This window comes from Pithys albifrons, chromosome 10 (genome assembly GCF_047495875.1).
Source record: "Pithys albifrons albifrons isolate INPA30051 chromosome 10, PitAlb_v1, whole genome shotgun sequence".
NCBI lineage: Eukaryota > Metazoa > Chordata > Aves > Passeriformes > Thamnophilidae > Pithys > Pithys albifrons.
Window position 1 is genome coordinate 5,684,635 of NC_092467.1, and position 25,152 is coordinate 5,709,786.

At 42.7% G+C, this 25,152-nt stretch overlaps 1 protein-coding gene across 3 annotated transcripts in view; it reads right to left on the reverse strand.

Moving 5' to 3' along the window:
* Positions 1–25,152, reverse strand: part of COP1 (COP1 E3 ubiquitin ligase) — a 141,844-nt gene that overhangs the window by 103,863 nt on the left and 12,829 nt on the right. For all 3 annotated transcript variants that reach the window (XM_071564761.1, XM_071564762.1, XM_071564760.1), the window contains exons 5-10: positions 23,647–23,766; positions 21,642–21,710; positions 11,187–11,246; positions 9,342–9,418; positions 4,388–4,445; positions 162–276 (exon numbers count right to left, since the gene is read on the reverse strand). In XM_071564761.1, coding sequence (XP_071420862.1) covers positions 162–276; positions 4,388–4,445; positions 9,342–9,418; positions 11,187–11,246; positions 21,642–21,710; positions 23,647–23,766 — 499 coding nt within the window. The remainder of the gene's footprint in view (positions 1–161; positions 277–4,387; positions 4,446–9,341; positions 9,419–11,186; positions 11,247–21,641; positions 21,711–23,646; positions 23,767–25,152) is intronic.

Here is a 25,152-nt window from a genome sequence, read left to right on the forward strand (position 1 = left end):
GGGTCTCTCACGGCATCAATAGCAAAATGGGGTGATCTGAGCAACACACAAATATGTGCAGCCACACTCCCATGCCAGGACAGGACAGCTGTTCTCTCCAAAGCAAGGCTTTTCTGAGATAACTGATGGCAGAGGGGGGACACCATGCCAGAGGAACTCACCTGAGACACGAGTCATCCTGGTGGAGAAATAGCACTGCTCCAGGTCCTCGAAGTGAGCCGTGAGGCGCTTGCGTCGCGAGGCGAGAGTGCTGTTGTACCACGGCTGCTTCTTGGTCTGAGTGGAGAGGGGAGAACACTTCAGAAAGGGGGAGCCAGGCCTGGGTTCCATTTCAACAGATTTTACCCAATTCTAAACAATTATACACTCTATGCAACGGGTTAGAAGTTTAAAATAAAAATAAATTAAGAACCTTGCCGCTGTCAGCAGTTATTCCAAGAGTCCTGTGATGCACCAAATAAATTAACCAAAAAAGCTGCTTTTTAGACAGCTTTTGTTTCCTGAACCTTTGCAAAATTGAGCCTCACACACAGGACAGGCAGCCCCAGGCCCTGAGGAGTCCTGTCTTGCATTTCTGCAGATAGACAGCAGAGGCCATCTTCCAGCTTCACAAGTCAAACAGACTGCACCACAAATACTCCCCAGATCCCTGGCAGTCAGCTCATTAAGAGAGAAGGAGGTGTTTATTTTAATGAGTTAGTTACTGAATTATTTCTTTTGAAGCAACTCAGTAACTCGCTGTAAAGCTAAGCAAATAAAGAGAGAAGGAGAAGACAGCATGAAGTTCAAAGGTTAATTGAAAAGAAGCCCATGAAACTCATCATTAAGCCATTTCCCAACCTACCCAAGCAGAAACAGCGAGAGGCAGAAGCAAAGGATTTAAACTACATAAGGAAACTTTCCTCCTGGAGCAAAACCTGAAAATGCAGAGCTCACCATTTTAATCACAAGTAAGGAAAAAGAATGAATTCCTCTACTACATGAGAAGCACAAAGAGCCCCTTGGTTTAGTTTCTGTTTAAGCAGTCTGGCCTATCACATCCTCAAAGCTGAACTTCACGAGATTTAAGAACCACTAAGCTCCCTAATGAACAACGTCCCTGAGCACATACAAGGCCCATAACGCCATTCCATGGCAGTAAAACCCACTCCATGTACAACTCCCCCTCAGTCCATGCAGGAGAAGGGGCTGTCCTCATTAGAGCCACTCAGCAGATTAAGGGCACAGCCCACTCACGTTTTATTTTGTACCTGTATGAACAGCAATCCAACACTTTGAGGGAAAAGCAAACCCCAAGCAGTGAAACCTCCCGATACCACACACTGTCACTGTGACTCAGTGTGACAGCACCGATGGCCTGCACAGTTTGTGTCACCTCAAAAGCAACCCCAGTCTCAGCACACAGCAAGTGCTCCTACATCAATACCTTTTAAGAACAATTTTCTAAAATTTCACAGCTCAAAGAAATGCTTAACAGAAAAGTTTTTTAGCCTCTTCCTATAATTTTTGTGCTCCAGCCTGGAGTGGCTGCAGCCTCTCTCAGCACAACAGGAATGATCTGGGCTCAAGACAACTTGAAGCAAAGAACAATCACTTCAGTCTCAAGTGAAGACAAGCTGCCTGTGCCATGATGAGAGACACAACCCAAGCCCAAGCCTGATCTGCCAGATGACCCTGAGATCAGCTCAGTTGGTTAAAACTTGGCTGTAATAATGCCAAGGTCATGGGTTCAATCCCCTGTGTGGGCCATTGACTTAAGAGTTGAACTCGATGATCCTTGTGGGTCCCTTCCAACTCAGAACAGTCTGGGATTCTGTGATAAGCCCAGTTCACAATGAGATGTAATCAGTCATGGTAAGTGTCTGCTGTGCCATTACCTGCTGGGTCTCCAAAGATCCTCTTGGAGCAGGTCTCAGGTTGGCACTTGGTGACCCAGCTGTGCTGGGAACCAACCAATCCATCTGCATTAACCCCTTGTCATCAGACCATCCCCAGCTAAGCAGTTCTATTTGCTCACATTTTACCAAATGTTCAGATTTTACCAAATATTCGGATTCTATCAAGTCTGCTCCCTGGCTACTTGCTAAGCAATAGTGGGCAACAGGAGGGAAAATAGGGAAAGATAGAAAAGATACTCAGGCAACTTTTATTCAGTGGCTAAAACTACTACAGTTGTCCTAGTTGAGGACTATGGTTTGGATTGCTCTGTTATCAGGAGTGATTTTACTGTCTGAACTCCACTAGGTGCTCTAAAGAGTCCTCAAACTGTGAAAAAGCTTCACAGCTACACATGAGCTCCTTATTTCTAGCAGAAAAAAGGTACTGCCATTAAATACTACTGCAGAATTCCCCAGGGCCTATGTGACTTGCCCACTACCCACTCCTGGAGCTCAGCTACTGAAAGAAAACTGTCCTGGAGCTTTGTAGTGTGTAAATTCTTCCTTAACAACATGTTTGTGAGCAATGCACCAAGTAATCACACTGAGACAGCAAGCTGTGCTGTCCATTCTAGATAGTTCTTACTGCCAGCAGTGCCCAGTCTATGATTTTTACCATGACTGACAATTAGGGGAAAAAAAGCACAATTTAATTTATATTCTTAAAACTAGTTTTTACAGTAAAGTCTTGCTGAAATTAGACTACATTTGAAGGAAGTGTTTAACTTCAAGAGGTCTCTTTCAACTCCCCATCCAAACATATATTAAAGTTTAATTTGAAAATTTGTAGTAGGGAGTACAGATTTTGCACTCTTGAGGACAAGAAATTGCATTAAAGGACAGAAATGATTATTCTCACACAAATAAGGCTGTCATACAGAATGACTAGGAAGTCTGGGTTGTTTGTTTTGGGAGCTCTCCAGCAGGAGAGCTGTGCTATTAATTTTGTCTTTGAAACAGGCAGTACTGAGACAAGTAGTGTCAGTGGAGAACAAACACACTGTAGCACATCAGAGTCCTGAACATAAAATCCACATTTCACCTGCCCTCTCAAGTGAGGTAGAACTACAACAACTTGTTCAAGCAAAATCCTCCCAAGACCACAACAACCATTTTCCCCCAGACTGATGGATGGGATTTTCTAATTACCAATTAGTTACAGAGCTGCAAACAAAAACCTGCATGCACGTGGATATGCTCACCAGCCCAAAATTCAAGTGTTTTCTCTTTACATCAAGTAAGACCCAACAGCACCTCTACTTGCCAATTTACCAGTCTGATGCCAGTGTGTCCCAGGGATCCACCAGCACCAGAGAGCACCCAAGGAACAGCTGGAGTGTGACCAACACTCCATCTGTCCAAATACAAACTGTTTCACCTTTTTTGAACTGTGAGCTGGGTATCAGTGTCACCTTTCCAGCCCAGCTGAATCCCTCTGAGCTGCAGGACCACAGCACTGCTGCTTGGAATTCGGGAGGCCCTGCAGACCAGACAGCTTGGAGGCTGCCTGCCAAACAGCTCCTCTGTATAGGCAACTTCTTACCCTTTATATGAATGTATAATGCAGTTTGTAAGGCCCTCATGAGGACAAACTACAAAACAGCTGCGTGTTTGGAGTGTTTCTTGTTTTGAAAGTGTTGTGTTCAGTTCTGTGCCCCTCAGCTCAGGAAAGAGATTGAGGGGCTGGAGCGGGGCCAGAGAAGAGCAATGAGGCTGGAGAAGGGACTGGAGCACAAGTGCTGTGGGGAGAGGCTGAGGGAGCTGGGGGTGTTTAGCCTGGAGAAGAGGAGGCTCAGAGGTGACCTCAGCACTGTCTGGAACTGCCTGAAGGGAAGTTCTGGCCAGGTGGGGGTTGGTCTCTTCTCCCAGGCACTCAGCAATAGGACAAGGGGGCACGATGGGCTCAAGCTCTGCCAGGGGAAATTGGAGATCCGAAAAAACTTCTTTGCAGAGAGAGTGCTCAGGCATTGGAATGGGCTGCCCAGAGAGGGGGTGGATTCCCCATCCCTGGAGGTTTTCCAGCTGAGCTTGGCCGTGGCACTGAGTGCCATGATCTGGTAAAGGGACTGGAGTTGGACCAAGGGTTGGACTTGATGATCTTGGAGATCTTTTCCAACCCAACTGATTCTGTGATCCTGTGAAAGTCAAGCTTGATCCACAGCTTGTTTCATCTCAATGCAAAGGGGCAGGGATTTACCTTCCTTCCCAAATGCTGCCCATTTGGGAGGTGAAGAGCAAACAACACCCCCTTTTCCATGGAAGTGTCAGCTTTGGATGTCATTACCCCCACAATCTCTCCCACAGCTGCAGCTGCCCATACAACCAGTTGAAGCATTTCCAAGACTCAGGTTGACCAGCACCCTGGAGGTGGATAAAGGTGCCCCTCAACTGCCCAACCTCCACATTCACTCTCCTGTCCCTGCCATGCACACACACCTGGATTATCTTACCTGGGAACTGCCACTGAAGCCTGGGGGCTGGGTATACTCCGTGGAGTCAATAATACTACTGCAAAAATAAAAGAAAGACTCTGCTTAAATCACTGCACAGCCATCCTTTATCATTTTTAACTTGTTTGCCATTCCCCCCTTGACACTCTGCAGCATACTTGCCTTTGAAATCCATTTTACAGACAGGGAACACAAGGTTCTGTTTTGTTTGGGGGTTTGGGAGAGATTTATCCATATATTTTTAATACAGAGTTCTCCTAGAGCAGGTGCTGTCACACACAATTACATGCAGTGCAATCGAGTAATTTCTAATTAGAATGCAAAAATGTATCTTTTCTATGAAATATGCAGGATAAGACATTCTGAAAATAACATGTCACCATTGGTTTTCAGTACCTTAAAAAAATATGAGAAGTTTAATGCCATGGCATTTGAACAGTGCTGTGAAGGGAAGAAAAGCTAGAGAAACCAGCATAAGACAGAGACCAGCACTCCAGACAACTTTAAAGACACACAAAACAGAGAAAAGTAATGAAAAACTGAAATAAACTAAAAAACCAGATAGCTGGGATTACTATTATTAGAAAATGCTACACTGTATATAGCTTAATAGTACCTATAATGACACAACATACCTTAAATTACTGTTTTCAAACACAGACAGCACTGCAAACACAGTGAAATTTAACTTTCAGAACTGCAAAAGGATCTACTGATTCAAGGAAAAGACAGTTCTTTCACACACAGGGAAAACACTCAGCTCCCACAGTAAGACACCAGAGCCAGCGTAGAGCACCTTTATCCCTCAAATTTCAAACACTTTCAGGACTGGTTAGTACCCCAGAACACCATTTTATTGATTATGAAGGATACATTATGAACATCACCATAATTTGTTTCTAGAAAGTCTCTGTAACTCATTTCTGCCACGTCTGTTTTCTTTTCTGTTCAAGTCAAACATCTTGGTTGATTATTCTGAGTATTTCCTTATATTTTAGTATTGCCTGGGAAAGCCAAAGGTTCCTTTAAAAGCTGCTACAGCACTGCTGTAAGGCCTGGTTTTGTCCAAGATGACTGTACCCATGGATGATTATGTAACAGCTGCCAGAACTGATCCACAGACCTGAGATTTTTGGTCATTAATCAAGTGGGTTTGTTGAAATGTCAGTGGGGGCATGTTAAGTCCAGAAGGATGAAACAGTGGTACTAATGCTTACATATTTCTCAGAATGTTTTCAAGCTCCCCTGAAAGTGGAGGGAAATACAAAGAGAAGATGAGAGATAACCACTAATGAGACTTAAAAATTAACTTGGAAGATGAGATTGATTGGAATTCTGTTCCAGGCAAGACAAAAGCTGCAAAACAAGAACATCTAAGGGATAGAAATCATTATTTGCTGCAAGGGAGAAAACAGCAGAGCTGTTTCAGGCATGGCTGGGGACAATGAGCTTTAAATTAGAATGTGACCACAAGAAATAATGAAACATGTACAGCAGATCCTGCCAGGAACAGCAGGAACAACACACTCGTCTGGAAGGCGATGAAAAAGTGCTTCACTCCCAGACAGGTACAGTGGCAATTAACAGCAAAACACACAGACTTAGAGTGTCTGGCCTCGTTTTGCTGCAGGTTGTCTGGTGATGTAAAGCCTTCAGGAGTGCAGACGTCATCTCCCTAACCAGAATACAAATCCAAAGTCGTTTCTGTGCAGGGCCTGTAGCTGAGCTAACTGGGAGATGCTTCAACGTCTTTCCTTTCAAGAAACAGGAAGCAAGTAATGAGAAAAACACAGAAGTGCCTTCTCAGTTCTGTTTTAAAAGCTGCAACATTAGGTTCAGTTAAGAAATTCAGCTACACCAACACGACATTTATAAACCTGGAACAACAGCAACAAAAACGTGGCAACCTGCAGACTCCAAACCCCATTGCAGGGGTGGGAGGGGGGTAATTAGAACGAATGGAAGGGAAGGAGGATCAGGATTTCAATAAGTGAATCAGAGTTACCAAGCAACTCATTTCTAGATCAGAATCCTCCCCCAGAAACTTCTATTAGTGATAGTTTGTTATTGCTATTACTCCTGAATAGCAGTCACAGAGAAATTGCTTATTCCCATCTCCTGTTTGCACCATTTACTGGGAGCAAAAATAGCACGAGTGGCTGTTCAGAAAAACCCTACACAGAACTATTTGTTCTCTTCCCTCATTCTTCCCCTCTTGTTCTCTATTAGTACACAAACCCAGCAATCTGCAACGCTGTAAACAAGCGCTGTGCTATTACCCAATTTAATATTTCATCATACCCTGTGTAGGCACAAGAGAAAACACGTGTTGCTCACAGCCCAGGGTGTGCTGAACAATCAGAGCTGGGCCTGGGTTGCTGCTAAAGAACCTCTGAAGGAAGCTGGGGGCAGGCACAGTGACTTCACATTTTGAAGATGTTAATAACAGGGAGGAAAAAAGCTACAAACAATGAAAAGAAACAGAAAATTAATGAAGCAAGCCTGTGATTTAGAGGAAGTAGATGAATAAGGGCAAGTCACTAGAGACCAGATAAAACTGAATTCCAAAGAACTCCATTTTCTTGAACTTTAAATTCAAAGGCTAAAGAAATTTGCTTCATCTCAGCACCAGTCTGTGATAACCTTGTACTATTTATGACACATTAGTGGTGTTATACAATTATATTTCATTAGCAGGGGGTTAAGCATGTTAACAAGCTATACTTCACTTTAAATACACCATTTTAATTCACTGATAAGTTAAAAAGTCTCTGCAAGTTTAATATCTTCTTAACATGGAAGTGAATCCATCTCAAACTATATTTGTATTTCATTCTTAGTGGTTCAAGGCATCTCTAAAAATGCACTTTTGAGATTAAATATTTCAGTTAACAGAGCTGAAAAATTAGCATAGTTTAAAGCTCCTCTCAGCTGTTCTGCAGCATTCTTTCCAAGGAGCAAAGTCAGAGATATTATTCAAAACATATATTAAATGTTGAAAGGAAAATTAATTTCAAGTGGTAGACCTTTCTGGAATCTGGGTTATGGTAATTGACACCAGTTTTATTACTTGAATTAGACAAAATGCTGAAGACAGAGCAGGGACAGAAGTTACAGGAGTCTGGCAATAACTGGTGCATTTTAGACACTCCCCTCACACACCACTGCAAGGACATCACTGAGAAAGAGATTGTGGGTCTTCTCAAGCTGAGAGGAAAAGGCAACCCCATTTGCACTAAAAAACCCTAAATATCCTATTATATATCACTCCTGGTGTGTTGGACCTGTGTGTGTTCAAGACACAGCCAAGATGGAGCCAGAAAGGTATGAAAAGGTTGGCCAAGAAAGAGGCTGTGGTCTCTACTCCCACCATGGTCTAACCCACTGCCACCTCCCAGCAGAGCCCAGGGGAGGCACATTGAGCCAAAATCACCAAAATATTTTGGATCACAGAATCATAGAATGGATTGGGTTGGAAAAGACCTCCGAGATCATCAAGTCCAACCCTTGGTCCAACTCCACTCCCTTTACCAGATCATGGCACTCAGTGCCACGGCCAAGCTCACTAAATCTCTTGGGCTCAAAATGTTATTCCAGCTTTCAACAGATGAAAGAGTTCTTTGGGAGCCCGTTACTTAGCTTGGCTCAAGTAATAGAGATACATTTCTGCTCCTAAGTACAATCTCCTGTTGGAAATAAAAAAGGAAGGTTTCTAAGCCCAAAGGCATTCAATGTGTAACGAACTGAGCCCAGTAAGAGCTCAGGTTTTCCTCAAGGATCAGTACCATGGAGAAAAACAATCTATTTAATAGCCAATAACCAGAAAACTAGTAGAACCTGACAAGAATTTCATGAGCTTCAGAAAAATGCTTCTTGGCAAAACAGCAATAACCCGTGTCAAGAAAAACACCAGCACCCAAAAAGAATTTAAGCAGCAGTGAAGAGCTGAATTAGAAATGCTATTCCCATCCAACTTGGCCATATTCCTGTCCCTTCCCCCAGGGCCAGCCAGAGCTTCATAGAAATATGAGAGATTCTGGTCTCTGTGTCCAGAAATAGCATCTTGAAAGGAAATCCCAGCCAATAGTGCTGGTTCCTCATCACAGCACCTTACCTAAGTCTCGTTAGGTGAGGAAATCTGATCATTTTTCCTTACTTACTTCTGGGCTATTGCTAACAGCAAAAATTCTACCAGCACAGTTTTACAACAGAAGCTGACAGTTTAGAGAACTCTACTTTTAAGAGATAGGAGAGATGATCACTTCATAACATAACTTGGCCCCATAAAAGCAGAGTTTTCTTACTACCAAAAGACACATCTATAAAGTAGAGCACTTCAAACCCTGGCACATGCAACTTGGACAAAAGAAACATCTGCAATTTTATCATCAATAAACCAGCCTATGCACTATTGCAGACAAAAATCCACATTGAAACTACGTTATTATAGGCATTTCATTAAATCAAAACAGGCAGCAGATAAACAGAATCAATAGGCTGTATATTTTAAATTTTTATCCCCAGCCCATGCTTTTATCTGTTCACACCAAGTGGGGAAGGCAGAGGACACCAATATCATAAAAAAATTAAGATCTTTCATATGCCAGGCAGAACTGCAGAGTGTTCAGGAAAGGCAGCATGTGAATAACAGTGATATTCCAAACCATAGCAAAGGCTTATGACTCAAGTTTACGAACCCACACGACATTTAAAGCCATCAGCTTTCCACAGCATCTGGTTTGGAGCAGCTTCCTCGGCCAACTGCAGACTCTGATGGCCTTTTCTTCACTTCTTTGTTCACATAAAAGTTATACCAACCAGAAACAGAACAGAGCAACACTGTAGGACACTCACAAATAGTTTTGGTTGTGTTTTGGGCCTGGCATGGGGAGGACCAGCCAGCACAGTGCAGAATGTACAGCCTGAAATGCAAGCAGAGTTGCAAGCTCCATACCTGTGTGAAGGGGAGGGAGCCTCAAACTGAGGCACTGTGCTGTCCTCACTCACTGGGGAGTACAAGCCACTCATCTCCTGAAACAGAAAATCACATTACACCAAAGCTGCAAAACTCAGAGTGTGCCTAATACACGGGGCTCACATTGTATTTTTGATTTTCCAAGCAGGTAACTAACTGTGTCTACATTTATCCAGCTCTTATCCAAAAATCTTTACTGTACCCAACAAAATATTAATTTTCTTCTATCATTCCAACTGGGTTTCAAAAATCCTACTGCCCCAAGAGGGGCAGCTCTGGAGTTTACACTCCAAAAATACAATAGATTTGGTTATCATCCAACTGCTTCCAACCCAGCATCTCCCTTAAACACGGCAGAGCAAGCAAGCTCTAGGTACATTTTTGAGACTATTTGCAAACTTATTTAACATCCCAGCTGGGAGGTAAAGCTGGATATGGGTCATGGCAAGAACAGGCACAGGGCAAAGGTGGTGCCCCAGACTTAAAAGAGGATCTATCAGTCTTCTGTGTGACAAGTGCACAAGGGATAAACTTTGCCCATAAACCTGGCCTTGTCCCTGCCAGACCAAGTCACTGCTGTGTACCCAGTATGGGACTGTGTTTCATCTGTTTGGGAAATGGACGCTGTGCAGGATGCAGCAGCTCATTAGTCTGGGGAGCAAAGAGTGCCCAGGACAATATTAGTTGTGCTTTCAAATTCCCACTAGGGGCCCATTAGTTGTTAGGCAGAAAGTAGGGTATTTGTGACAAGAGATCCCAGGCTTTGGGGGTCAGAGCCAAGGTCACCACCACCCACCAGGAACACACCCCAGCTGCAGCCACTGAAATGCCTGATTAAAGAGCACAGGAACAGGTAGCTGGATATTCTTTGAGGGATCCCACAGCTTCTGGGAATAGCTTCTCCTAGATATGAAGATGTCTCAAGAAAACACACTAAGGTGTATTTAATTCCCCAAAGCTAAGAAACATTTAGGTAAGCAGGTTTGAAAAAATTCCAGTTATTAGATAAAGGGAAGTTCCTACAGTTGTATTTATATCTTGTTAATTCACCAGCTCACATATAAATTGTGTGAATAAACCTGAAAGGCTTTTGGGCAGTGGTTGGGAGCTCATGCTGGCTGCTCAAGAGCAAGAAGAGAGAAGCAGACCTGCAAACTGATTGCCAAGAAGCTCTAAGGGAATGCTATTTTGAGAGGTGGCAGTCTGATGTATTCCTGAAACAACCTCCTACTCCAAGATTAAACACCAGAATGATTAGAGGAAAGGCCCAAAGAGGAAGCTAAGGGCTCATAAGGACAGAGCTGATGGGTTTACAAATACTTGGAGAATAATTCTGAGCAAAAATCTCAAGAGATCCCTATCACTGAGGAATTAAGTGAATTAAATCAGGAGGTAGCAGGGATCTGTTCTGGTGTGCAGCAGGAACTGGTTCTGCTCCTACCCAGACTCTTGTGCACCCCTCAAGTCCCTTCTCCATTTGGAGGGTAACATGCTGAGATTGAAACACCCTGTGCAAACAGCCAGGACACTGCAATGTGCAAAACTCACAGGTTCTGATCAATGCACTGCCTGCTGATTTCCAGCAACTACTCAAAATACTTACTACCAACACAAAGAAATTGAAAGAAATGATTCTGTAAGAGCCACCAACCTGCAGCCTGCACACATCAACTAAATGAACGAATTAAGGAAAGAGCATCATCTGTTCATTTTCCCATTACTGACTCCAGTGCCATAAATTTCACCCAGCAGCCCCACAGCAAGGCAGACAGCTTGATGAAAATGAAAAATTGCCTGAGTCAGAACAATGTCTGGGCACCTCACCTCTACTCGTTTAATATCTTCTTCCAGAACACTCAGCTCCTTCTGGATCTGCTCCAGTTGCTGTGGATAAGAGAATGGGAGAAGTCTGAATCAATCTGCACTGCACCACCAACAAGATAAATTGCCATCTTTCCAGAGAGGAACCTGAACTATCTTAACTGGCGTGGGACACAGTTCAGAAGTCACCAGGCAGGAGGCTCAAATGCCCAGATTAAGATAAGTGTGCACACAAACCACCTTCAGGACAAAGCTGTTAATTTTTAACACAATGCAAAACAAGAGCATGAGGTGCTTTGATATCAATCACAAAGACTTGCATTATTCACAGTAATACTATTATGCTCCTCTAACATCTTTCATGCAAGTTATAAAAATGGCTCACAAATACCAAGTAAAGAATCTTAGAATAGTCTGAGTTGGAAGAGATCTTAAACTATATCAGGTTCCAACCCCCTGCTATGGGCAGGGACACCTCCCACCAGCCCAGGGTGCTCCAAGCCCTGTCCAACCTGGCCTTGGACACTCCCAGGGATGGGGCAGCCACAGCTTCTCTGGGCACCTGTGCCAGGGCCTGCCCACCCTCACAGGGAAGGATTTCTTCTTAATATCTTACCTAAACCCACCCTCATTCTGTTTAAAATCCTTCTCCCCTTGTCCTGTCACAATTAGGAAACAAATGAAAGACAGTTACTACTTCACCCTTAAACAAAATATAAAACGTTTTGCTAAAAGGTTTTAAGAGTATTTTTCATGCTAGCAGTTAACCTGTCATTTGCCAATTTAAAATTAAAGAAAGAATTTTTGGATTGGAAAAAAAAGCTAATATGACCAGAGCAAGATTTGCTCCTGGCAACAAGCAAGGGCCATGTGGCATTTCTTTCAAAGGTGTGATACTTACCTTGGACTACACCATAAACCCCAGGCAGCCTGAGGGCTCTGAAAGGGTCAGAAGGAGACTCCCCCTTTCAACAGCCAATACCCCTTTTCCCTTCTCTCTGTCCCATATAATATTTTCCAGGTTTTTCAGTTACTTTTCAGTCAGTCAGCAACCTGGCTTCACTCACCTCTAACAAGTGTGAAGCCACAGCCTTGACAATGGTAACACCTAAGCAAGGACATCATCCATAACAGGGCTGGAGAAGGGACTGGAGCACAAGTGCTGTGGGGAGAGGCTGAGGGAGCTGGGGGTGTTTAGCCTGGAGAAGAGGAGGCTCAGAGGTGACCTCAGCACTGTCTGGAACTGCCTGAAGGGAAGTTCTGGCCAGGTGGGGGTTGGTCTCTTCTCCCAGGCACTCAGCAATAGGACAAGGGGGCACGATGGGCTCAAGCTCTGCCAGGGGAAATTGAAGTTGGAGAGCAGAAAAAACTTCTTTGCAGAGAGAGTGCTCAGGCATTGGAATGGGCTGCCCAGAGAGGGGGTGGATTCCCCATCCCTGGAGGTTTTTCAACTGAGATTGGCCGTGGCACTGAGTGCCATGATCTGATAAAGGGACTGGAGTTGGACCAAGGGTTGGACTTGATGATCTCACAGGTCTTTTCTAACCCAATCGATTCTATGATCCACTTTCTAGCTCCAATTCCCACCCTCATTTAGGAGACAGTCCCACCCAAACACCCACAGAGCCCATGGACAGGCTTGCAATGCCCAAACACACACACAGTTGTCTCAGGGAGAGCTCCAAGTCTGGACATAAACAGACAAAACTGAGCTCCAGTGCAAGTCTGGTAAACTCAGATACACAAGTCTGACAAATACATGGAGAACTGAAAGTCCACCTGACTCAGCCCCCAGTAGAGATTTAGCACCTGGCAATGTGTGAGTAGAAGCTGTTGCTGAGTTGGGAAGTCCATTGAAAGCTTAAGCACAATGTGTTCTCCAAAGGCAAAACAAATTTTTGTCATTTTGACTTCACTAGGGAATACCAAATTGCCCAAATGCAGTTACTACTATAGCAAGATATATTATTCTTAGTATGACACATTCCCCAGAACATCTGGCAAAGCTGCTCCCAAAGATGTATTCACTCAAGTGTTAACCTTAATCCTTTAAGTGTGGGAAGGTTTTGCTTAAACAAAACCCCCAACTTGAACCCCTCTGATTGTACAGCATTCCAAAGAATCCTAATGCTCTGCATTAGACAATCCCCCATGCTGATACTCCTTTTAAACACCAACCAAAGCCTCTGTCCCTGAGGACAGCACAGGAAGGACTGCTGGGACCACAACTCTTTCTCTCAAGGTTTCTACTTCCTTGGGATGAGATTACACTATAAATGTACCCTAATCTCTCTACTCTGAAGGTTCAGTGTATATTTAATTTGAGGCACAGACAGCAGAAGTTTAATGGTTTAGAACTACACTGCCACAGATAATTTACAAACCACTACACCATAACAGATAATTCCATTTTCACTTGTGAAATCTACAGCAGGAATAGCAGGTGGTGCCATAGCTCTGAGATCAGTGGTGAAGTTAAAGTGACACTTGCACAGCACGGGGCCTGCCTGAACTCAGCTCCAGTAAATACCATTAGTTCCCACTTCCATAAATCCCATTTTAAAAGAAGTTACAAACCCACAAGTTCCAAAATTACAGTAAGGAAATCAGCTATTCTACAATGTACTGGCTCACAGCCAAACTGGACATCTGAAAAGTAATTTATGCTTGTTGCCAAAATGTAACCAGGAGACTTTTCATAGGAACAAGAGCAGAGACCATTTATTGGCCAGTTTTTATTAACTATTGCACACAGCCAAGGGTATGAGATCTGGGACTTTATTTACCAATTCTTCCTTCTAGTTACAACCTGTTGTAAACTTGTCTGACAGTAGCAAGTCTAAAAAGCAGGCAAATGTGTTTTATGCCTTCAGCATCAAATGAGTTAATGCCCACACTGGGACCTTCCTTTTTTTGGTGTGCTGGCTCAAGCATTTTAATCTATCAAGGACCTTAAATCAGTCCACATTCATTCCAATTAAGCTTTGAAAAATGAGACTACTGATTTATAATTGCCAGCCTTTGAGGGACACTTAAGGAAAGCTAAATGAATTACAGCCCTTGCAGGATATCCAGATTTAAGGGCCCCTAATTTGATTTTCACAATGTTGGGCACAGAAAGCAAGCCAAGTCCTGTCCCAGTGATGGGCAGATTCACGCCTGTCAAACTTTGGATTAAGTCAGCAAAAGCACTTAGAATGAACACTGAAATGAATGCTAAAAGAGAAGCACATACTATAAACTCTCTTCTCAGACACAGATGCTTTCCCAGAACTGAAAATGACAGTGTGGACAAGGAGAAGGCTTCAATTCAGTGGCTAAACCTCGTAATTTCGACTCCACTTAATGAACTAAAATAAGCAGGTGTGTAACACTCTGGTCCTACATTACACACAAGCACATTCATACAAAAGAAAAGCTACGACCTCAAAATAGCCTCCATTTCTTACAATCTCTGGAGAAGGGATTTCAGATGTATAAGTCAAGAAGCTACCAAGAACTTACACAATGTCAAACACCAGGTCATGGTGGGTTAGTTTTTGGCTGGCTATCTACTACCAAGCATAGCTGGGCACACAGCTGAGGTTTCATCCTTGAGCTTCCTGTTTTTCCTGCAGCAAAGGCCTCTTGGGAGGCAGCAACTTCCTCCTTTGTGTTTGCACAGCACAGACAACCAGCAGCCTTCACTGGGTCTCCTGCTGCCAGTTCTAAGTGTTTGCAGAAACAAAAAGCCCATCAGAGCCTCCCAGTGCCACAGAGACAGACTAGAAAAACATGCAAGGCAGGACCCGCAAACTCTTGACCAACTGTCTTTCCAACTCTAGAAAAGGCAAAGAACAGCAAAAGGTATTTTCTGTAGAAATAACGTGAATCCAGCGATGCTGTTCTAACAAGATGCTGAACAGAGCACCTGCATTCCCACTTTTGGGAGCTCACAGGTCACGTTTTGTTCATCACACACCCTGAAGGCTCCAGTCTGGACTCCCCATGCAGTCACCACAACATGCACCACAGATCCAAGCAGGTGAGACCATTACCAGAGGGAGCATCATTTCCCCAGACATACCAAGCCCTTGCACCAGCCAGAACAGGGCAAAAAGTATCATCAGTCCATCAGATGAGTATAAATCAGTCTTTTCAGAGAATCCTTCCACTCTCTCCTGTAGCTTCATCCATCCAACACTGGACACTGGCTAATCATTCCTCTTTCACCAACTACTGCTCTAACAAACCTGAGTGTAAAGTTCAGCATCAACAGCTGAACTTCTAAAGGTACCCCATGGAACTGATTTCTGCCCGTAGAATTCAATGTCTCAGTGACAACTGCATAGTAAGATCAGTTTCTCTCTCTCTAAGTCTTGTCTGTCTCTGTGTTTTCTCTGCATTATTGCCTTGGACACAGAACCTGTTAGACATGGCACAGAGGTCAGTTTCAGATTTTAGAGGAATTTTAGCTTTTAAATTTCATTGCAAATCTCATTTATTTTGACATAACACCTCACTGTTACAGTCTTTGCACAAATCAAAAGGTGCAAGGTTTCTCATGGTATGAAGACAAGAACACCTGAGGCTCCACAAGTTACTTTCATTAGTGAAATGTGTCATCCAAGCCTCGTGGACACGTGTTCAGTCCATCTACAGCACATTTATCTGCTGAGAACATTGTTTCTCTCTGCCTCAAATGGTAAATGTTTCCTCATCACTGGGGAAGAGCTAACAGAAAGCCTTGAGAACAACATCATTCAGAACAAAAATTCTTTGCAGAGAGAGTGCTCAGGCTTTGGAATGGGCTGCCCAGAGAGGGGGTGGATTCCCCATCCCTGGAGGTTTTTCAACTGAGCTTGGCCGTGGCACTGAGTGCCATGATCTGGTAAAGGGACTGGAGTTGGACCAAGGGTTGGACTTGATGATCTCAGAGGTCTTTTCCAACCCAATCCATTCTATGATTCTATGAGACAAAGACATCTGGGGCAAGGACAAAGTTGCCTAAACAATTAGATTAATTGTCTTAGAGTCTAATACATCACTGTAGCTGCTACTTAGCTCCTAGTTCCAGGCTATCCCTTCTTTGCAAGACCCCTCCACTGCAGCAAGGAGAATCAACTATTATTATATGCTGATATCAATATGATAATCTTGAGCTTGCTGCTCATACACTCGCTGTATCCCTGGGCTTATCATCACTGCAGTCAGAGCTCATGTCTCATTCAGCAGCTTAGAAAATGCAAATAGATGTAAAATACCAGTTATTTAAGTGCAGTGGATAGGAAAGAGATTACTACAGCTATAAATTCTCCTCAGCAGTCTTGGAATGTAATCAAGACTATATGACAACATAAGAGCATGACTGATTTCTGCTTCTGTCACCTGCTCTTGCTTACTCATTAGTTCATCCGTGTGTGCCTGTGCAGAACACAAGACCTGACAGGTGAAGTGATTAACACAAGGTAATGACATCCCTGGAGAATTCGTGCTTATAATTCCCTGCAATTATCCCACAATAACTAATAACTCCTCTTATTTTTAGTATTTAACATGCTCACAATATGGAGTAAGTGTAGACAGCTGGAGACACACATGCATTTGAGGCTCAGAGGTACAACGATGATTCTGAAATGCTGAGCAGGCACTCAGTGCCACCAACCCGAGACATACCAGGATTATTTCTCTGTCCCAAGATGTTTACCAGCTCAAAAAACAGTCCCTGTGCATCAACAAACATGAAAGAGGTCTTGTCTGTTTGCCATGAGAGACTTAATGTCACATTATTAGAAAGAAAAAGCCCACAGAACATAAAAATGAAGTGACAGCTGCCAGGAGAAACATGAATGCACCCAGGGAGTGGCACCTGTATGTGGGAGAACTTGATTTGTGATCCTAATCAGCAAACTCAGTATTGTCCTTCAGTAAGCAATGGTGCTGCTTGACAGAAATGCCATCAGGTAGCTGAGCTAACAGTGGTTTAGGAGAAATTATCTATATGATATATATGGTGCTGTCCAACTCCATTTGGTACCATTCAAATCCTGACAAGACAATTAGTGAGGGCTCTCTGTAAAGTGCTGAATATAAACCTGGGGATAATTAACTAATATAATCAGAGCTCCCACAAAATGTTCAAGATGAAAGAACACGCTAACATTTAAAATTTACAAAGTTAAATCTGCAAAAGCATTGATGCAACACAGTTAAAACTCTGCCACGAAAATATTAACTTTAAAAAGTCACAGGGGGTTTAATTTGGTTTCTCTGGAAAATAGGAATTAAAAAACCCCCCAAAGTCAATATTTCATTATTAAACTTGACCTTCCAGACTTTTTGGATCCTTGATTTAAATAGAAGAGACTTCTGGGTCCAAAAAAACAGAGGGTGTGCATTCAATTAACTGTGTACACACATGGAAAGGCACCCAGCCATGCTAAGTTTGCCTCAGAGACAACCAACTGTTATGGATGATCAATACATTTCTCCCCTCCAAACTATCTGTTATTTTCTTGAAAAAGTATTTTCAAGCTTTAGTCATTTGTTTTCAATCTTTGTCAAAGTAAGACTTTTTTTTTTGCTATTGCCAAGGATTTGGGGTTTTGCCACATTGCCCTGGGTGAAAATGAAAACAAAATATATAAACTTAAAAAGAAAAAGGATTTGCAAAGACCTTTGTACAAAAAAAACCATGCAGTAAATTTCAGCTTGAAAGATCAATGTTTTGGAAAGTTATGAACAGATCAAAACAGGGTTTCTAATAGAAACTCCTGCAGGTGCAGAACCTCACATTTATCTCCTAGAGAAAATATGAAGGTGTGACAAAGAGGCATTTGTCAAAATACTTGACTACACCAATATTCTGATTTCTGAAGTACAAGTCTATAAAGATTCTCTTCTTCTAGATATAAACTCCCTCCAACATGCACAGAACTTAACATTTCATGAATGCAGGAATAAAAAATATATAACTTATGAGTGAAGAAAGCAAGAAGGGTTACAGGCAGTTTACCATCTGCTCTGAATATTCTGTGAAATATTAGACAGGTACACCAACTCTAAGGCAATATCTGTATTAACTTACAAAGTCCCTTTGTAAGAACTTGCAGTATGTAGTAAATAAAACCTGTTAATAAAATTTTGCAAGAAATAATATTCCAAGGGACATATTAGGAAGCCAAGTTACTGAAGTTCCTTTGAACATTTCAGCCAAAAATTAGAAACAAGCACTCTGTCATACTTAAAAGACTCCTTTTATTTATGAAGAATTTATTACAGCTATGGCTTACTGAGTGAAACTGCAACCACACTGCAGCCACCTTTACTGAAACCAGGCTTGAATTAGGAAGGGAAAAAAGGTCATGTTCCTTATAAAAAAAGCATAATAAAGCCTGCTCATATGACTCACACATTGAAGTGTTCCAGGGTCCCCACATGCTCCTTGAGTTCCATCCTTATTTCTTAAAGTCATCTCTTAGAGCATCAAAATAAACTACAGTGACCTTAAGAGGCTTTGATAACCTCTCTCTGCTTTACTGCATTAATAATCAGAGAATCACAGAATTGATTGGGTTGGAAAAGACCTCCGAGATCATCAAGTCCAACCCTTGGTCCAACTCCAGGCCCTTTACCAGATCATGGCACTCAGGGCCACGGCCAAGCTCACCTTAAAAACCTCCAGGGATGGGGAATCCACCCCCTCTCTGGGCAGCCCATTCCAATGCCTGAGCACTCTCTCTGCAAACAAGTTTTTTCTGCTCTCCAACTTCAATTTCCCCTGGCAGAGCTTGAGCCCATCGTGCCCCCTTGTCCTATTGCTGAGTGCCTGGGAGAAGAGACCAACCCCCACCTGGCCAGAACTTCCCTTCAGGCACTTCCAGACAGTGCTGAGGTCACCTCTGAGCCTCCTCTTCTCCAGGCTAAACACCCCCAGCTCCCTCAGCCTCTCCCCAAAGCACTTGTGCTCCAGTCCCTTCTCCAGCCTCGTTGCTCTTCTCTGGCCCTGCTCCAGCCCCTCAATGTCTTTCCTCAACTGAGGGGCCCAGAACTGAACACAACACTCAAGGTGTGGCCTCACCAGCACTGAGTACAGGGGAAGGGTCACTTACCCCCCATTTCTCACCTTCCAAACTCCCATCTCAGGCTTTCTGTACTCTGGACACATCACTACTGGAATAACCCAAAAAGTAACTCCTATATTATCCCCACAGAACTCCCTCCAGAAAGGAGCACTTCCCACAGACTCCACCAGCTACAAGGAGGACCTTGGGACTTACCAAAAAGGAAACATCAACTGGCTTAATTTACTCTATGGCTAAAATGACTGCCCAAGACAGATTTGGGCATGTAAAACCATCCTACTGACTGGTCTGTGTTTTCTATGCATCTTCCCACTGGTTTTTATCTTTCTTACCCTTATCAAATGAAAAGACAGACTGCCAGCAGCAAGTGTGACAAGTCCTCATTTCCCTCAAAATAAATGGCAAGGCCAGGCACTGAGCACTGTGGCAAGGACAGAACTGACAGGCCTGCACAGAGGTCTTTTGAGATGTGACAGTCTGCATGTCATGCTGGAATATAAAGGGGGGGAAGAAATAACATCAGAGAAAGTCTTGGCAACAGAGGGAACACAAGCAGGGACAAAGGATTTGAAATGAGCTCTATATCCCAATTGGTTTCAGGATGTTCCCAAGGCTCTATTCAGAGGATCTGCAGCCAAATTTAAGTTTCTTTAGCCTCAAAAGGAGATGTTACCCTTGTACATTATTACTAAAGCCAAGGGCAGATGCAGATAAGATGGGAAAGGTTTCCCAGGTGCTGAAAGTCACAGAATCAAGGTGGAAATTCAAGATCATCCAGTCCAACCACCAATCCAGCACCATCATAATCACCCCTAAACCATATCACCAAGTGCCACATCCAGATGCCTCCTGAACACTTCCAGAGACTCTGATTCCACCACCCTTCCGGACAACTCATTCCAATGCCTGACCACTCTCTCAGGGAAGAAAATTTTTTCTAATATCTAATCTGAACCTTCCCTGGCACAACTTAAGACCATCACCTCTCAGCCTTCCACTTGTGACATGGCAGAAGAGACCAATCCCCACCTGGATATATCTTCCTGTCATGCAGGTGTAGAAAGCAATGAGGTCCCCCTGAAGCTCCTCTTCTGAATGAAGAACTCCAGCTTACTCATCTGCTCCTCATCAGCCTTGTGCTCCAGACCCTTCCCCAGCTCTACTGTCCTTCTTTGGACTTTCCACCACCACCATTGTTGATTTTGACCATGAAATCTGTTGGTGGGCAGACCCTGCACAACTTGCTTTGGAATCACTCCACAATGAGAAATTCAATCATAGAATTACAGAATCACAGAATCAATTGGGATGGAAAAGACCTCCAAGATCATCAAGTCCAACCCTTGGTCCAACTCCAGTCCCTTTACCAGATCATGGCACTCAGGGCCACGGCCAAGCTCAGTTGAAAAACCTCCAGGGATGGGGAATCCACCCCCTCTCTGGGCAGCCCATTCCAATGCCTGAGCACTCTCTCTGCAAAGAAGTTTTTTCTGCTCTCCAACTTCAATTTCCCCTGGCAGAGCTTGAGCCCATCGTGCCCCCTTGTCCTATTGCTGAGTGCCTGGGAGAAGAGACCAACCCCCACCTGGCCACAACTTCCCTTCAGGCAGTTCCAGACAGTGCTGAGGTCACCTCTGAGCCTCCTCTTCTCCAGGCAAAACACCCCCAGCTCCCTCAGCCTCTCCTCACAGCACTTGTGCTCCAGTCCCTTCTCCAGCCTCGTTGCTCTTCTCTGGCCCCACTCCAGCCCCTCAGTATCCACTCTGGACAAGGTTTCTTACACCCATCACCTTTACCTGGTTTCAAGTTTGACCTTAAAACAGTCACACTTTGGGCCTTATGCTCTTCACATCTTTTTTAAAATCCATGGCCTCCAAGGGAGTTGTCCTTCTGCTGTTTCCATGAGCACTTTTCTAGGTTTCTGGGATATTTCTGGTATTACAGTTTACACATTGCATGACATTCTAAAAGATCTGTCCCAAACCATGAAAGACTGTCTATGAGATTATAGAACCCTCCCGAATTCCTGGAGACGCTCGTTTTAGGACAAGTGAGGAAAAAGCACAGAATATTCATTCTTTTATGTCACCACATCAGTCATGGCATTTGATAAACTAAAGGAAAAAACTTGACAACAATTTCACTCCTTCCCTATCTTTCCATTTTCCCAGAAAAAATAAATCTAAATTTACACCAAGGAATCACTATCTTCCCTTGTGCTTCACCAGTGTGAGACAAAAAGGCAAGTGATTAAAAATTGAAGCTGTCACACATAAAGAGATTAATTTTCCTTCCAACCACTGTGTCCTCTGCCTGAGAATTCCCCAAACATGCCTGGAGTTTTTCTTTGCAGAGATAATGCCAGGCTAACACATAACTTCACAAAACAAGTTACCTCTCGCTTGTTTCTCCTGGCAACTTTGAGAAATTCCATAAGGATCTGCAATTGGGCAGCGTGGGATTCCTGGAACACAGGAAAAGTGTATGTTAAGAGAAACAAACACTCACTTTATACACAGAAATCCACACTTAGCACTGAAACAGCTCCCACTTAGAGGTTAAAAAGAGAAAAATAGCTCAAGGCAGTTTTAAAAAATGGTTGTTTTACTTTGCTTTACAAGTTTTAAGGTTTTGCTTGGCTCACTACAATCTTTTCCCTGAAAGCAGAAGTTGTAACAGTTCTTGTTTGTGCATCACTAACGACTTCCTAACTTGGATTTTGGAATAGTTTCCTCACAGACATCACCTACCCTGGAAGATCATCAGCATCCACTTCATGATTAATAGACTGAGGCATGAAGTATTTACATAAAAAACCACCTGCTTTAAAATTAACATTTGTGTTTATGTAGATATCACTACTGAAGGTTTCTCCAGGGGGGAAGACAACAATGAAATCACTGATAAAGATAAAACATCCCTTTCCAATCCTTCCATAACAGGCCATTTACCTCAAACATCAGATTAATATTTTCATCCAAATGGACCAAAACTTGAACACTGGAAGATAAGAGAACCACAGAAGGAAAAAACCCCAAACTATATTCCAGCATTAATATAGCCCTAATCCTATCCCAGCATTCTGAGACTTATTTTCACAACCTGCCAAAATATTTATTAATTAAAGGACTGTGGAAACAACACCCAGAAAGGATCAAGGCATATGAGCACACACAATCCATTAAAGGCAGAGGGGACAGGACAAGTAAAGAGATTAGGCTGTCAGACTCCTGCTATTCTGGGATTATTTTCTTCCTCCCCATCCCTGTGTCAAAAGTGAAGTAAATAAAACCAGTCACGAAAAGTATTTTTAAATTGTTCTTTAAATCAGTTTTGAGGGGTTTTTTTTAGGTTTAGTACTCTTAAAAGATATTTGTGCTCAGAAGCACCCATACACTCAGTCCTGTGCCTTCAGATTTGTCACAAATGACAAAAAGGCTTGATGAGAAGAAAAAAGGCAAAAAAGAAGTTTTACTCTCTTTTCCCCCACCATAACCTGAGTGAACCACAACAAAAAACTTATGTACAAGCCCCCATGCAATAAGGCAGCATAACAGTTCTGCTGCTAGACAGTGAATATACTTTGGGTTACTTCCCTTCCATCAGAACCACAAGTTGTGTGATTATTGATTCTGAAAGAGTGAATAAATTAAGTTATTCCCAATATACCTTTTCCTTACCTGTTTTAAAGCACCATCAAAATCTCCACTCAAAGTTCACTGGGCCAAACTCTCTAATAATCCCATTTAACTTAGAAGGTCTGGCTCTCATAATTGGAAAATGGTCACTTGAAACCAAAAGCATGGAATGACCAAATATATGAGAACTGTCCAAACCAGCTACATTTCAGTTAAATCCTAAGAAAAACTTGCTTCATATTGTATAAACCTTCCAACCAGCCTAAAGAACAAAACACCTAAACTTTTCTTTCAAGCAACAAATGCTCAGAATGCCTTCAGGAAAGGCACTCATTCAGATTCTATCAGTTCCAGCAGGAACTGAAAGGTGTGATCTTTTCAAATGCTCACTTTGTTTATTCCTTAATCTATATTCTGCACTTCTTCATGCTTATTGCTAAGAAAGATCTGACATTTACTCGTGCAACATTCAATTGGTAAATCTCTTCATGTGCATTTCTCTTTTCTATGAGCCACTTTCTCTTATCCTTTTTTCCCATTTTTTTCCCTGCTTGTTTACATAACCCTGCCAGCAACATCATAAGCAGGTTTTGGGCCTCACAGCTCAAATGTTGGATCACTACAAAGGTCAGCAAACTGGCCAGCTCTTAAACACCAAAGCACAAGAGAAAATGCTGAGCAATTAATTCAGCAATAGAATCTTCAAGAGAAAGGTATGAAAAGCCTTCTAAATACTGTTCATTTAAATAAAAAACTTCTTACTGCTTCCAACTGCTTCTTCTTTTGCACCAGCAGCTCCAGCATCAGGTTGACATTGGCCAAGTCAAGATTGTCTTGATCCGTTCCCAACAAATCTTGAATTATCTGCCACCTGTGGCCATTCTACAAAGAGAACAGGAGATGTTGGAGAGATGAGGAGTCCAAGCCATGCAGGGCTCCATCCACCATCAGATATTAAAAGCCACACTGCAATATTGCATCCCTTTGTAAAACTGCAGAGCAGTTTTCAGGCACTGAACCCCCAGTTCCCCCACGTGGACAGGATACAGCTCCCCTGTCCTGCTGTGGAGCTGCTTATCTTATTTGGAATATATTGGTGCTTTATGAAAGCATCACTGCTGCTGCTGCTGGGAAAAGATTGTTTCAAGGACACAGCTTTATCTGATTTGTGCCCCAGTTTCTGAGAACAGGTTTCTACAGGGAGAAAGAAAAAACTCCATGTTTATCCAAGCTTAGCTGGATTACATCTGAAATACTCTAAGTGGCAAAACCTTTTAATTTTTTTTACCTAAGTAATGGGTAAAATCCTCATGCTAAACTCAAATCAAAGAGGGTGGTATCAGCTTACTTTCTTTACTCTCACCTCCCACACAACTACTCTTAAGAGGGTACTTTCATGGGAAGGGTGAAAGCTGGGAAGAAGATGGAACTCATCAGGGTGATCATCTCATTTGAACTGTTAGAGCTGAGGACAACTCCTCAGAGAGCCAGAACACCACCATGCAGTCCATTCTTCCCTACAGGCTGTTCTCTCTTCTCCTTGCCAATAAAAAAGTAAAAAGGTTTTCCTGCAGCAGAGAAAAACCTGAATAATGGGTTAGTAATAACACAGCCTTACATCAGAAAGCCCAGGGAACCAACAGGAGCAGCTGAAAGGTCTTTAGGCCTTAAGAACAAAGGTGGATTAAAAAATCCTGTCCTATAAAAGCTGTGACACTAAATCAAGATATTTAATTTTACAAAAACTAGAAATGTCACCCAGTCTTAATCAACTATTTTCTTAGGGGCTGTAGTCTATTTGTGATGGCTAAACAAATTAAAATAAAATATGTAAAAAGTTGTGTGTTTTATAATGACATTACATAACTCTCTACAGAACCTGTGGAAACCACTCAGGCAAAACCTTCAATTTTAATCAGGAACAACTGGCAAAACCCCCATAATTATTAAGCAAGTGAACAAGATTTGAGATAAATTTTAATGTACCAATGGACTAGTTAATTGTACTACTGCTAAACTACTGCCTTAAAATGATTTCCCAATGAGACCATGACCAAGAAATGGTGCATTTGCTAAAATACATCTTGGATGACTTCTCCTACTACCAGAAGTAACACAAGGAGCTGGCACAACAGCAAAGTTCCTCTTTTTACAGACGTCTGTATTTTTTATCTGTGGCCAAGAGGTAGAAGCTAAACCACACACTGCTTTGGTTATGAAGTCATGGTACAGGTCCACTTGCTGGTAGTTATCTAAAATAGATGCATC